General features: G+C 30.7%; 3 protein-coding genes across 5 annotated transcripts; all 3 read left to right on the top strand.

Moving 5' to 3' along the window:
* Positions 1 to 101: 101 nt before the first annotated feature.
* LOC122627686 (histone deacetylase complex subunit SAP130) lies at positions 102 to 4,151 on the top strand. Its single transcript, XM_043809014.1, has 10 exons — positions 102 to 287; positions 636 to 954; positions 1,049 to 1,290; positions 1,367 to 1,721; positions 1,802 to 2,005; positions 2,071 to 2,461; positions 2,565 to 2,711; positions 2,826 to 3,266; positions 3,394 to 3,587; positions 3,681 to 4,151. Exons 2-10 carry the CDS (start codon positions 646 to 648, stop codon positions 3,927 to 3,929), a joined length of 2,532 nt encoding a protein of 843 aa, XP_043664949.1. The 5' UTR covers positions 102 to 287; positions 636 to 645; the 3' UTR covers positions 3,930 to 4,151.
* LOC122627688 (dynein axonemal assembly factor 3) lies at positions 3,853 to 6,392 on the top strand. The gene is made up of 7 exons (XM_043809015.1): positions 3,853 to 3,987; positions 4,487 to 4,778; positions 4,858 to 5,047; positions 5,138 to 5,308; positions 5,418 to 5,597; positions 5,664 to 5,895; positions 5,956 to 6,392. The coding sequence occupies exons 2-7, from the start codon at positions 4,538 to 4,540 to the stop codon at positions 6,253 to 6,255; spliced, it is 1,314 nt and encodes a 437-aa protein (XP_043664950.1). The 5' UTR covers positions 3,853 to 3,987; positions 4,487 to 4,537; the 3' UTR covers positions 6,256 to 6,392.
* A 372-nt stretch (positions 6,393 to 6,764) lies between these two features.
* Positions 6,765 to 13,594, top strand: LOC122627556 (histone-lysine N-methyltransferase NSD2). Of its 3 annotated transcripts, XM_043808739.1 has the most exons (14): positions 6,765 to 6,970; positions 7,118 to 7,388; positions 7,497 to 7,776; positions 7,892 to 8,298; positions 8,416 to 9,139; positions 9,214 to 9,380; positions 9,453 to 9,771; positions 9,874 to 10,096; positions 10,204 to 10,399; positions 10,481 to 10,910; positions 10,993 to 11,266; positions 11,369 to 11,586; positions 11,671 to 11,891; positions 12,991 to 13,594. In XM_043808739.1, exons 2-14 carry the CDS (start codon positions 7,161 to 7,163, stop codon positions 13,210 to 13,212), a joined length of 3,909 nt encoding a protein of 1,302 aa, XP_043664674.1. In that variant the 5' UTR covers positions 6,765 to 6,970; positions 7,118 to 7,160; the 3' UTR covers positions 13,213 to 13,594. The 3 variants fall into 3 exon arrangements, with proteins under 3 accessions (XP_043664674.1, XP_043664675.1, XP_043664676.1); XM_043808740.1 differs by lacking the exon at positions 6,765 to 6,970 and having other exon boundaries at positions 6,996 to 7,388; XM_043808741.1 differs by lacking the exons at positions 6,765 to 6,970; positions 7,118 to 7,388 and having other exon boundaries at positions 7,636 to 7,776; positions 7,838 to 8,298.
* The last annotated feature ends 1,033 nt before the right edge of the window (positions 13,595 to 14,627 follow it).

The following is a 14,627-nucleotide window of genomic DNA, read 5'->3' as shown; positions in this document are numbered from 1 at the left end:
ATACTAAAGAAAAAAAAAAGAAAATAAAAACATCCATGACTTCAATTCCCCTATATAGAATCTGCGATAGATATAGGACATTTATATATTTCCAGTTACAGTTTACCTACACTGCGATGTGCTTACATTAGGCGCTACAAACTTTTGTAGCAAATGCGCGAGTCCTTTACCATTTGTAAAATGTTTTTTTTCACGGAACGTCAATGAAAGTGATTTATTTACAAAATGCAGTGTATGCACGTTTAAATATCTCTGTAATGATCTTATTACCTTATATTTATACACAGGTATACACCCTTTTCTTAAATTCTTCGTGTGGAATACTAGCTGCTGTCAGATTAAGAAATGAAAAATGCAAATGTTTTTCTTCGTACAATATTTTAAAATTTTACATTTTAAAGGAATACAAATCGGTCATAATCGTATCAATTGCCATTTTCACGTTAGTTATTAAATTGTTGAAAAACATTGTAACCTCTAACATTCTCTTGATTTTCTTCATAATTCTTGACATAAAGTAATCTATAGGAACAGTAATACGAAGTACATATATCTCCTCTAACGATATTTTCATTGTATTTCATTTCTTTACTTTTATAAAAAATGTAATTTATTATTAACGTGTACTCTCTTAGCAAAGCAGCTATGAATACAAGTCTAAGTTCTACGGATGGTGGCGGTGATAAACGTTTGCCTGAGACTACTGTGCAAACTATAGCGCAAAACTTAACTACAATGCAAAATATACAAAACATACAGAATGTACAAAGTGTGGTTCAAAGTAATATACAAAGTATTCAGCCTACGCAAACTATTGTTGGAACAGTTGGGACTCCTACTGGCCTCGTTGGTAAATCAGTATCGTTGGATATTAATCCGAAATTATCTTTGATGAAGCCTGTAATTCCATCTGGTACAACATCAAATGCAGAAACAAATAAAATCACAACAACGGTAAATTTTTCTTTCTTATCTATATCTATAAATTGATTTAAGCAAATGTTTATATAAATAGAAATTTTAACAGAAATTTTTTTTTACTTTATAGCTCTGTTCTGTAGGTTCTACAGTAAGAATTATATCGCCAGGTATGTTGAGTACCGTAGAGCGTCAAAATCAACAAGCTCAACAATTACCCCAACAAAGTCAGCAAATTACTAATATGCCAGCTACGTATCATGTACCTAGAGGACCAGCAGCAGTTGCAAATATTTCCGCTCCAAGATCAACAGTTGCTACTCCCATTGTTAGAGCTAATGCTGGTCAAACAGTACCAACTACAAGAGCAGGGTATATGTTCTTTTAGATTGTATACTAACACGCTGATTATTGATAGTTACCAAAACTTGATATATTTATTTCTCAGGATAAACACAACAGTATCGAATCCTCAATGGCAACCTAAAACAACTTCAGTTGTATATGCACAGCCACAAAGACACCCAACACCTCCAGTTAGTAGAGTGTCTACGAGACCTCCATCTGCCGTATACAGTGGACAACAGCCCCGATTAATTACTCAAACCAATCAAGGAAGATCTGTACAGGCCACTATGGTTACTGGAGTTCCTGGTACTCCGTCCAGATTGATAGCACCTATTCTACAAACAAGTAACAATATTACACGACTTCCAGTTGCACAAAACAGACCTCCAGCTGCTCAGGTAGCAAATATTTCGCAACCTTCACAAGCTGGAAGATCATCGACACAAGCTATTCAAGTAAATTTATCAAGTAACACTTCACGAAATAATATCTGATCATATAACAATGATTATATTTTCTATATTTATTATTTTAGCCCAATCAGGCAAGCAGACCTCTTAGTACAACAGGTACGGTAAACCGTATAGCTGTGTCAACACCGGTAGTAGGAACAACAAGCAGAATAGGTGGGACAGCTTCTGTCAGTGTCCAACCAACGCTGAGTCGACAATTATCTATTAATACAGCAGCTGGTCCATCAGCTGGTACTGTCAGTCGTATCGTAATTCCACAGCAACAGGTAAAATTGCGCAAAAATTTTATTACTGTAACATAAAATAAAATGAAAATTGAATATTTTGATAGGTACAGCAACAGCAGGGAACAGCACGTGTTGTTCAAACAGTCACTCCTTTATCGAATCTTAATACAGTATCGCGAGTAATAACAACAACAGCGAATACATCCAATGTCACGAGAATACCACAAACTACGACTACAGTTACAAGAATAACTGGAATGTCTTTGCATCCATTACCTTTGGCTCCAGCAAGAACTGCACCAACGCCGGTAAAAGCTACACAAGCACAAAATATTGGACAAACGGTACAGATAAAACCACCTGTTCAACAATCAGGACTTCGTGTTTCTGCAACTAATACTACAAACAATTCAACTACTAATCCTCCTCAGTCGGTTCAAGGTCAATATCTGCATCCACCTCATACCACTACCTATTATTCTTTTGAAACAAGCGGTGAGTGTAACGACTTATCTCACAACTATTATTAAGTAACAGTCTACAATTATGCGTTGTAACGATGAAATAATCATAAAATATTTTTTTTTACCGCATACAGGCACATATTCTCAATATCGGCAAGCTTCGGTACAGCCTGTAAGATTACTTGTTGAGCCAGGATATGATGAACCACACAGTAAACCTAATGCATCTCCAAGACCAAGCATACTTAGGAAAAGAGATCATGACACTTCTCCTATTAAGGGTATTTCTATAAGTTATTGTATTTTATTCTATTTGTATTTGTAATAAATTTTATATCTAATTACGTTATACCTTCTATATATTTTGTTTATCTAAATAACTTTCTAATTTTCAGGTGCAGCTAAGAATTTAGTACCTGTACTCGCTTCGTTACCATCTGTACCATCAACGTCCAGTCCACCTGGTTCTCCAAGAGATCAAGATGGTGGTGGTTGTCAAAGTTCAGGATCAACTACCGTTTCAGCTACTTCATCTCCTGGTCTTGACGAAGAACCAGAACAATCGAGGATAACAATTAATCCAACAATAGAGATGTCACCAAGGAAAAAACCTCGTAAACAACAACTAACAGGCGTTGAATTAACCGAGCCAAGATGTACAGAAGAAGAAATGCAATTTATTACAGAAGAAAAAATAAAAAAAGAAATAAAGGAAGAGCCGAAAGAAAAATCAGTTGACAAAAGACATATTTCTAATGTACAACGAGATATGAAATCTCCTACACATCCAACACCTGTACCTACTATACGAACTCGGCCTACACCGAGCTTATTAGGTTTGTAAATACACTAATAAATTACCGAATAGTCTACTAACTGTTTTTAATAACTGTTTTTTTTTTTATTATTATTATTATTATTATTATTATTATTATTATTATTAATTCATCTTTTATATTAAAGGCTCCTCTTGGAAAAATAGATGGGGTGGTAGACTTCACCACTACAGAAGACCTAGTGACGTACGACCTCGTGAAGAAAGGAGACCGTCAGTGGCAGAATTGGCACAGCAAAAACATGTTCTGCAAAAATTAAACGGATGGAAAGTTTATCACCTCACGGCGCAAATGGAAGATATTGCTGAGCTTGAGAAACAGGTAAATATATGCTTTATTTTGACGAATTCAATATAGTACGATTAAATAAAAAACATCTCGTTCTGTTTCTTAAATTCGTATCATCTTATTTAGGTGCATGAAAAATTAAAAACAACACTGACAATACTTGAGTCTCAACAAACTATTAAAAGTAGACAAGATGATGGACTCGAACGTGTAAATGAACTCATTAAAGGAAATATGCAACGTAGTAGTTTGATCAGCGAAGGAATGAACGAAGCACGCACGCAACTCATTGCTATTTTTCAACACAAAGGACCTATCACGGATATTTTACAACGTTGTGGAAATAAGCGTGCTCAAAAGAAGAGGGATAAATGAGCTATTATGCTGATCAAATTAGGAGAAAAGCACTTTAAGGAACCTATGTACACATAAGGTTCGAAAGGGAGTTATTTTTATCTGTGTCACAGAATCTACATTATAGAAGTAAAATAAATGGTTTTATAAGTCTAAGTGACATAATCGTCGCTAATATGTTTATAATTTTATTATAAAAATCTCTGATGTTTTTATTTTAATACAGTACTTCTTAATCCTCTACTTGCTAAAAAGTTTCGTTTATATTTTATATTCTCACTCCAATGAATTCACGCTAATATAGACAAGTATATAACAGGAAAAATATACTCTATGTAAGTGTTAAATAAGTAAACTTTCTGTTATACAAAAAAAAAAAAAAGAAGTGGTTTCAAACTGGAGATGTGAAAATAGATGCGCGCGCGCACTTGTACTCATTGTGCGCGCGCGCATGCAGAAGCGCGCGCGAACTCAAAAAAATTTCATATGTATTTCTATGGCAACTAAACATTGTCAATTTTGGCTCGTATCCATAACAGTAATAATCCTTATTACCATACATTTATACTGCATTTTAGGACAACGTGTGTGTTGAGAAAGTAGTGAAAAACGCAGAAAAATAAAATAAAATGTGGTGGGGATATAGTGCTCCATTAGACTTACGATGTGAGATTGAGGAAAAGGAAGAAACATCTAAATCTCTTGAGGTATTGATCATAGGTGCTTCTGATGCAAGACATATTATAAAGACATTAGCGTCCTCTTATAAACACTCTGATTGTTCTATTATTTATCATATAATCGAACCAACAATGGAACAAGTTGCTAGATCAATACTTTTATTAAGCACTTGTTTGGATAAAGATTTAGGTATGTATATGTCCAATCTTAGAAGTTTGTCATAATAGCAATTATGAAAATATTATGTGAAGGAATGAATATACCCAAGGACTCCAAGAAGCAACTCGATATTACTTGGAAATCATGGGAAATACACTTTTAAGACCTGCTACGGCTAAATATTTGGCAAAACATTCTAAATTATTGGCAGATACTGTAACGCAAACCATTGATTGTCCTTGGCTAAATCTGGAAAAACTTAAACATAAGGACAGAGATCAGTTAGAATGGATATTTAAGTGAGTCCTTTACTACTTGAGCATAGATACTGTGATAACACACATTTATATTATAAAACATGCTCTTATATTAAATCTATCTGATACAAGATTTTGGGAACGTGCTACGCGCGAAGGGGTTCCAATTGTGGATTATTGGGACAGAAGAATTAGAAAATCATTGAAAACACGATATGACTACAGAGATGGAGTTTTTGATTGGGATTATCACATGATATTGAAACCAAGAGGTCATTCGAATTTAACTATACATGAATATAGGTATGTCTGACCAGAACAATATTTTTTAATGCAAAATACATTCAATAAATATTATGATGCAAATCAAAGAATAGATATACAATTATGTTTTGCTTTATCTGTGAATCAGATTTTGGAGAAATAATGGAATAGCATTCACTTGGATAGAAGGTGAACCTGCTAGAAGTAATCCAACACTTTTAAATAATATAATTCCTCTTGGAGATGGATTTTTACATTATGCTTATTTGGGAGATATAACTAATGGACCTTTTTTTACATGGGCTTTAAATGAAGAGAAAGAAAATGTGTAAGATATAATAAAATCTATTTCTAATCGATTTCCTTTAACATAATACAAATTTTCGTTACGTAGAAAGCTCAGAGCAACTGATATAGCAGAAAGAGAAGTAATGCGTGTTATTCATGAAATTAGAACAAAGGAACCTTTTTGTGAAGAACTCGTTGCCGCACATAGAGATCCATCTATCTTAAATGGTATAATAATAACAGAAATGCCAAGCTCTGAAATAGAATATGAATCATGGACAAAATATGATAAATATGAAAAACAAAGTGTTCCTTGGATATCTATTCCTAGTACAAAGGTATAAAAGGATAACTATTCTGAATACAAAAGTAAACATCTCAAATGATGTTACTTCCAGATTTTATTTCATCCACTGTCAACATTGGACTTATTAAAGAATAAAGCAGAGTACAAAGAGAAATTTGATACAATTTGGATAGCACATAATATGACCAAACAATTACCAAATATAATACCATTGTTGAAAAAAAAAGGACATATACTAATCGAATTACGTAAATACTTAAGTGAATTGCGTAAAGAAGATTTGGAAAGTTTTACCAAAGAATTAAAAAGTACTGCACAAGTATGTGGACTACGAGAAATAAAAAGTTTCAATTCTGAAACTCATACTATAGCGCAATTTTGCAGCAATTAATGATAATTGTAATATACTATTTTATAACCTGCACCATAATAAGTTACATTGACACGGATTAATATAACGGATTAGTCTAACATATGTTTCTTTTTTTATTCGTAATTGTAATAAAATATTAAATACCATTATGCATATATATTTACTTTAGCGAAACTAAATTTTATTTATTTATTCCAATTACATATACATTATATAAATATATATACAAATGTATATATTATACACACGATATATTAAAAATCTTAAAAAGCTATATTTAATTCGATTAATAAAAGTATAAATTTTTGTCTCAAATTACAAAAGCTAACCAACAAAATTAAACTTTAGATTGTATGAAGTATTATGAAAGTAAACTTAATAACTTCCAAGATGTAAAAAAACAACGACCAATCTAGATCAATCATTGTGTTTGTTGCATTAAAACCGTCCAATAGAAACATCGGACTTTTACCATCATGACATTTTCATGAAAGATCATCTTACGAATAGCATAGCGTCGATTAAATGAACAAATATGTCTATGTGGATCAACCGAAATCGCGGGAAACGCGTTCTGTTCCATTAGTCCCGTAAGGGTAATTTGTATTTTCCTAATATTAACAATAAACGTTATACACAGATCCTTCTTTTGGACCTCTTGAATCTCCTTGTGTAATACATATTGATATTTTTACACCGAATGAAGAATCCTAAGCGAATCGTGAAAAATAAGGTAATCCTTGAAAATCGGCCATTGCGACTATTTTCAGCGGTAATAGAAAATTGTTTTCGATTTCTAAGCTCTTTAAAAAGTATTTTTAATGTTTTAACCGTTACTGACAGTTGAAGAAATTTACAAAGTACCATCGTTTTACCGCAGAATCGAGTTATATAGCTTAAAATGATAATTTAACAATTAAGCTATGAGCTCTCCCAGTCTCCCACGGAATAACAAGGTGGCCGAAACAGCGAACGATGCAGGGCAAAGCATACGCGAGAAAATAGAAAGTTTTCCTGATACTGGAGATTGTGTGGATAATGCTGGAGAAAAATCTGATCTAAACGATAATGCGTATTTTTCAGGCAAAAGTCGTTATGGCAGAACAATAAAACCTAAATCTCCTAGAGATGACATTGCTGAATTTCCTAAGGTATAGGAATTTCATTCTTTTGGATAAATTTCAATTTGTACAATACTTCTACAATCTTTAAATAAAAAAAATATTTGATTCTTTTATTTTATATATCTTACTTTATAGAATTATAAAATGCCAAAGACACGTAAATCGCAGAACTCTAATGAGAATAGTAATGAAAATGTAGATGAAAGTAACATAGTAAATGATACGGACGAAGCGAGTGATTCATTCAGCTCTTCAAATTCTATGGAGGAGATATCATCACCAAAATTTGACAATACTACATCACAATGTAACTGGAGTTTAGGACAATTAGCATGGGCGCGCGTCGGAAATTTTCCGTTTTGGCCATGCGTCGTAACGCTAGATCCAACTTCATTAATTTTTTATAAATATAAAGGTAAACATTGTTTTCAATGTGTTACAAGTTTTAAATAATAATACGTAACATTTATTTATAGAATGAATAGATCTATTCAATCTAAAAAGCATGTTTAAATGACTTTTTTAACCAGCTACTGGCAGATCACAATTGCTAATGATACACGTTCAATATTTTGGAGATAAAGGACGTCATAGCTGGGTCTCATCAAATTCTATGATCCATTTCACAAACCTTGATGACTTTCAAAAGCTATCGGAATCATTGACTGCAGAAATTAAGAGGAAGGATGCTAAATATGCTGCAGCATTTGTTATTAAGCCAGGATTAAAGTCAAAATGGGAGACAGCAGTTGAAGAGGCTACAGAAATACAACCAATGACTGATCAAGAAAGGGCTGAAATATTTAAACCAATTGTTAAAAGTTCAAAACAAAAAATTCAAAAGACACTTGATTTTTATGAAAAGGATAAGGCGAGTAAGAGAAAATATGCAGGTGATTCAAATGCTCCAGATGCTAAACGTACTAAACAGGAAAATGTAAGTTAAATAAATAAATAAAAAAAATACGATCAAATATTATATAATACATACATTAATATAATTACATCTATACAAATATACATAACACTAAAAATTTTGCATTTATATTTTTAGACGGATGTTTCAGAGAAATTGCAATATAAGTTAGAATCACCAAAATTAAGGTACTTGCGACATAATGAAAATGGAAAAGCAAATTTGAGATTAAATTTTGAAAGTCCTTCTCGTATGTCCACCAAATCTAATGAATCTAATAGTGATTCTTCTACAATACAAAAAAATGAATTTAAAAGTGATGAACACATTGATGGTGTTTTTGAAGTTTATTACGAAAGAAACAGAGATATGTTAGAAGATGAACATCCAGATTTGTCAGAGGAAGAAATAAAAAAATATTTAAGAAAAACTTGGAATGATATGAACTCTTCTTTTCGCAGAAAATATCGTTTATATGTTAAATCTGAAGGTAATCAATCAAAGGAGAATACACCAGAATCTGAAGAAGACACATCAACAGATGCAGAGAGTGTCACAAAGGATACAAAAAAGTCAAGATCTAAAATTGAGAAAGAAGAAACATATACAGTAGAAACAAAAAAAACCAGACCATACAATCTTTTTAAAGGCATGAAACAAGAAAAGGTTTGCCAAATATGTGAAAAAACAGGAAAATTAACAAGATGTAGGGGACCCTGTTATTCGTACTTTCATTTATCATGTGTCAAACCTGGAGAATCTAGTCCAGAACATTCTATAGATGAAAGTATGTATAGTGATAAATTATTTGATGATTTGAGAGAAATAAAAAGAAATAATACAGATGATGAAGAAAATAGTGGTACATACTTATCCATATAAAGTTTATTATTATATTTATTTAATTAAATTGTGATACTGATTATTTTTCTTTAGATAAGGCAGAGGAACAAGAAGATGAAAGTTTTAAATGTATTGATTGTTTATCTGGTGTAGCTCCAGCATGTTTTATATGTAATGAAAGGGAAGGAGACAGAATAAGATGTTCGGTTTTAGCATGTGGCAAGCATTATCATTCATCTTGTTTAAAGTCTTGGCCTCAAGTATGAATAAATAGTTCTATATTATAATTATATTTTTGTTATAAAAATTAACAATTTTATATTATTTTTCAGTCTCGTTGGCAAGGAGGTCGTTTGACTTGCCCATATCATATATGTCATACATGTAGTTCTGATAATCCACAAGATAGTCATTCTCGTGCACCGAATGAAAAAATAGCACGATGTGTTCGATGTCCGTCATCCTATCATACCTCCATATCGTGTTTACCTGCTGGATCAGTAATATTAACAGGAAGTCAAATTGTTTGTCCTAAGCATTACAAAGCTCCCCATCCTCCATTGAATGCAGCATGGTGTTTCCTTTGTACTCGTGGCGGAAGTCTTATTTGTTGTGATACATGTCCGACTTCGTTTCATCTGGAATGTCTTGGTAATACTTCTTCTTTTTTTTTTTTATTTTTTTTATTGAAATAAAAATATGAAAGAATATTTATTGACAACTTATTCTGAAATTTTCGTTTCGTTAAAACAGGTATAAATGCACCGGATGGTGCGTTTATATGTGAAGATTGTGAAACCGGAAGACTTCCTCTGTATGGAGAAGTAGTATGGGTCAAGCTCGGTAATTACCGTTGGTGGCCCTCTCGTATATGTTATCCACATGAAATACCTGAAAACGTAGAAGCTATACCACACAGTCCTGGCAAATTTTGTGTCATGTTTTTAGGTTCTAATAATTACTATTGGGTCCACAGGTAAATATAGATTATTATAAATGCATACGTGCATACATTTCTTGTATACATGTATTTAAAAAGAAAAAAATAGAGGAGGATATATAATTTTTACATTACGTTTTCAGAGGACGTGCTTTCTTATATCAAGATGGAGATGCAAATATAAAGCCTTCAGTAGGTAAAAAAAATATGAGGAATGATACTTATAAAAAAGCTTTAGAAGAAGCTAGTGAAATTCATCAACGTTTAAAAGCTGAAAGAGCTGCTGCTAAGGATCATGAAACTAAAGGATTAAAACCTCCACCATATGTTAAATTAAAAGTTTGTCCATATTTTTATAACAAATAATTCTATACAGTTGTGTTAAATGGCTATTTTCTGATCAGTTAAACATTTGTTTAGGTTAATAAACCTGTGGGTAATGTGAAACCTGTTGAAGTTGAAAGTATTGTAGCATGCGATTGTGATGCAGAACTGGATGATGCTTGTGCACCTGGAACAGATTGTTTAAATCGTATTTTATTGATAGAGTGTAGTCCAGTGGTATGCCCAGCTGGTACCAAATGTAATAATCAAGATTTTGTACGCAGACAATATCCAGCAATGGAACCATTTCATACAATTGGCCGCGGGTGGGGTCTTAGAAGTTTGGAAGCTATTAAATCTGGACAATTTATAATCGAATATGTTGGCGAAGTTATAGATGAAGCAGAATACAAACAGAGATTAAGTAGAAAAAAAGAGTTGAAGAACGAAAATTTCTACTTTTTAACAATAGATAATAATAGAATGATCGATGCAGAACCAAAGGGCAATCTTAGCCGATTCATGAGTAAGTTTCTCTTTTTGATAAGAGTACTAAAGATGTAATTAAAATATAAATATATAATTTTTCTGTTTTCTTTTATACTTAGATCATTCTTGTTCACCAAATTGTGAAACACAAAAATGGACAGTAAACGGAGATACGCGTATTGGTTTATTTGCTTTGCGTGATATAGAGCCAGGAGAAGAGTTAACTTTTAATTATAACTTAGCTTGCGATGGAGAAACACGTAAGCCATGTTTATGCGGCGCATCAAATTGTAGTGGATTTATAGGTTTAAAAGTACAAAAACCACAAGTAACTCCAGTTTCAGTACCATCTAAAAAATCTGATAAAGTAGAAAAAGTAAGAAGGCAGAGAAGGTAAATTCATATTTTTTTTTTTTTGTAATCGTTTAATAAATATTTGCTTATAACTTAAGTATAATATATTGTGTGTATTATTCATACTTGTATTAATTTTAGATCAAGGAAACATTTTTGTTGGAGTTGTGGAGAAGAGATAATGCATGATAGCGAAACTATTGTATGTGATCATAAGACATGTAATAAAAAATATCATAATACTTGTATAAATATCGACAATGCAGAAAGTAAATTTAGTTGTCCATGGCATCACTGTGTAGAGTGCAATCGAAGAACATCTGCACACTGTTCGTTTTGTAGTGTTGCTTTTTGTCAAGGTAACATTGTTGTGCATTTGTTCGTGATTATATATACATAAATATTAGAATTTACATTTTTAAAAATATATTTCTTTATATCAGTTCATTTAGACGGGAATTTATTTGAGTATGGAGAAAAAAGTGGCTTTGTTTGCACCCTACATGAAAATATGGAGATACAAAGATCATCAGCAGAAGACGAAAAAGATTCTTCTGATAACGAGGCCGATATTGATAAAGAATATTTATCTAGATCTAGCAGCCCTATAGAAATGGAAACAAAGTTACAACGAGAACCATCGCCACGAGTTTCAATTGTAGAGGTAAGATGATACTATAGTGGCTTATTATAATTGTTGGTACAACAAAAAAAATTAGCTCATATATTTCACATCTATTGGGAAATATATTAGATTTGTAAAACAGTAGTGATTCCTTTATTTTATGTTGAATATGATTAAAATGAGCTAATAATGTAATACTTTGGTGGTGGTTGAGCATGAAGACAGGCATTTGCATTAAATTGCATAATAAAAAACATAATGGAATGTTTTGTAGTACGTACTCTATCTAAATAGATTCCTTTATGTATTTTAATAAATGCTTTTATTTGCGTAGTCATGACTTCAGACTTTCATTTTTATATTATATATTTTAATTTTAATTTTAAATATATCAATGCCTGGAACTTGTTTTATTTTGCATCAAAGTAAAGTTCATGAGATTTATGCCTCATATGGTAATGATCATTAAAATCTTGCACAACGAAAAAAATTTATTATGTATATTATATATATATATATATTATATATGAAACAATATTTTACTGTAATCCATTATTTGGAATTTTTTTTTATATATCTTTTGTGTTAAAGATAATTATTACTTCTGTATAATCATGAAAAAATATTAATATGTTTGAGAATATAATTTTTAGACAGGATACTTTAAAAAATGCTAATAATTATTATTATCATCATTATTATTATTATTTTATTTTTTATTTTTTTTTAAGTTCTTTACACTGTTCCCAGCATCCTCACCTTAATATTGGCAGTAATGAAATCTATTAAGAAGTGAAAATGTTTTGTTTAATTTTGTACGTACAAGTGAGTGTGTATTTATTTCAGTTACTGTTCTTTGGGTTCTTAATTGATAAATGAGTAAATTGTAGTAAGTAAAAAATTGATTCACTGTTAATGGATATTGATGAATAGAAAATATGTCCTTTATATAAATTATTACATTATTTATAAATTGCAGAAAATATAAAGGTGAGTACTTTTTTCATCAGATATTTCATAATGGTGAATCACAATTCTAAAATCTTCATTTACATACATGAACCTTGGCGTGAAAATGTCTTGTGCTATGTGGATTTTCTACCAAAAAGTTTTCTATACATATAAATATAATTTACAGGTTCATCTAAACAGCGAAGAAAGCGAAGAATCCCAAAGGGAAGAGGACGAAGAATTATTAGAAGATACAATCGCACTGTGTACATATAATTTTTCAAAAACAGTAAAAAGAAAGATGGTCAATCAATCTTCTAATATTTTTGAAGAAGGACAAGCTGAGAAATTGAATAATCTTACTTCTAGTCAACTGGAGGCGATAATTGGTGGTAGTTTATTTGAATAAATTATTTTGAATTACCAAACAAAGTAAAAGATGATAGTATAAATCATAAAAAATCTTACAAAGATGATTCAATTAAATTATATGTAAGGTGACTGCATTATTCTTTCAGTAATTGAATAATAGCAGTGTATGTAGTATATATTATGTGGGCAATAGACTAAATTGAATAATACTTTTGTGCTAAATGAAAGAACATGAATGTCTATCTAGTCCTTTGCCAAATTTCTTTTCTTTTTTGGGATTTTCTTTTTTTTTGTCCTTTTTTTTTTTTTAATATACATGAGCAAATACGATCGACAGGTGCTCTTTTTAAATATTCACTATTTGTGTATCAGTTTTTATAAAACTATGCAACTTGGTAAAATATGATAAATTCAAAGTATATTTGTCCATTTGATAAAAGGATTGCCTATTCCGATAATACATTCCTGGTTCTGAATATTTGGTAAAGAGAAAGTAAGTCTTGTTTATAAAGTAATCCGTTTAGAAAAGTGTGTGTATCATAATAATACTTTATAAGTTTTATAGACTGAATAGTACTTTATCATTATCTCATATTGTTTTTATTAGCATATTCAATGATCATTATTATTTATCTTATTTATAATATAGTGTTATAAACACTTTTTTACTTTGTTTTGTATATATTAAAAAATGAAACATGACTGATTTCTAATTTATATAGATCACTCTTCTAAATTAAATATTTCACGCGTATGAGAAGAAATTCAAAAAATATAAATTTATATCTTGATTTTTTTTTTTTTTTTTACGTCTTACATATTTTATTTTATACGAAAATAATTACTCAAAACAATCTAATCATGAAAAGACTGTTTTCTAGATGAAAATTGGACATTATCTCTTTTTCTGTGAAGTTTCTTGATGACTTAAAGAAATATATTTTTTTCATGTTATTATTAATCGATAATATATCGATAAACCAATTGAAAGGTGCCTTGTCTGATACTATTGAAGATTGATAAACGTCTATCTGCTCATTTATTACTATTTAACAATGAACAAGAATCTGTATTAGCGATTATATTTATAATTAGTACATGACACTTTTCTAAGACATGAATTTATGCATATACACTGCCTTCTATATTCATTTACACATTATTAATGTAAACTTATTAATACTGATTATTTTATTAAGTAGTGTTTGTATACTACAAAACTAAGTGTTCTTCCATTCTTATCAAAACATATAATTTAAAACTGTAATTATAAGAAAGATATGATGTATGTATACAGTATAGTAGTAAATTTTAAATGTCTTAAATATAACTTTCATTTTTTAATCACATAAGAAATTACACTAAACTAAAATTTATAAAAAAGAAATGTATTCGTTTTTGTATATTGCATCGATGCAAACGGTAGAAGTGCAAGTATCTTAATAGAAATTA

This window comes from Vespula pensylvanica, chromosome 3, assembly GCF_014466175.1.
Source record: "Vespula pensylvanica isolate Volc-1 chromosome 3, ASM1446617v1, whole genome shotgun sequence".
Taxonomy (NCBI): Eukaryota; Metazoa; Arthropoda; class Insecta; order Hymenoptera; family Vespidae; genus Vespula; species Vespula pensylvanica.
The sequence above is the reverse complement of the archived record's forward strand: the minus strand, read 5'-3'. Positions and strand labels throughout refer to the sequence as shown.

Coding starts and splice junctions, on each gene's coding strand:
- LOC122627686 (XM_043809014.1), top strand. CDS start 646: ATGAATACAAGTCTAAGTTCTACGGATGGTGGCGGTGATAAACGTTTG. Junction 955..1,048: donor CAAATAAAATCACAACAACG/GTAAATTTTTCT, acceptor TTTACTTTATAG/CTCTGTTCTGTAGGTTCTAC. Junction 2,006..2,070: donor TCGTAATTCCACAGCAACAG/GTAAAATTGCGC, acceptor ATATTTTGATAG/GTACAGCAACAGCAGGGAAC.
- LOC122627688 (XM_043809015.1), top strand. CDS start 4,538: ATGTGGTGGGGATATAGTGCTCCATTAGACTTACGATGTGAGATTGAG. Junction 4,779..4,857: donor TTGTTTGGATAAAGATTTAG/GTATGTATATGT, acceptor AATATACCCAAG/GACTCCAAGAAGCAACTCGA. Junction 5,048..5,137: donor CAGTTAGAATGGATATTTAA/GTGAGTCCTTTA, acceptor ATCTGATACAAG/ATTTTGGGAACGTGCTACGC.
- LOC122627556 (XM_043808739.1), top strand. CDS start 7,161: ATGAGCTCTCCCAGTCTCCCACGGAATAACAAGGTGGCCGAAACAGCG. Junction 10,400..10,480: donor CACCATATGTTAAATTAAAA/GTTTGTCCATAT, acceptor ACATTTGTTTAG/GTTAATAAACCTGTGGGTAA. Junction 11,267..11,368: donor AAAGTAAGAAGGCAGAGAAG/GTAAATTCATAT, acceptor TATTAATTTTAG/ATCAAGGAAACATTTTTGTT.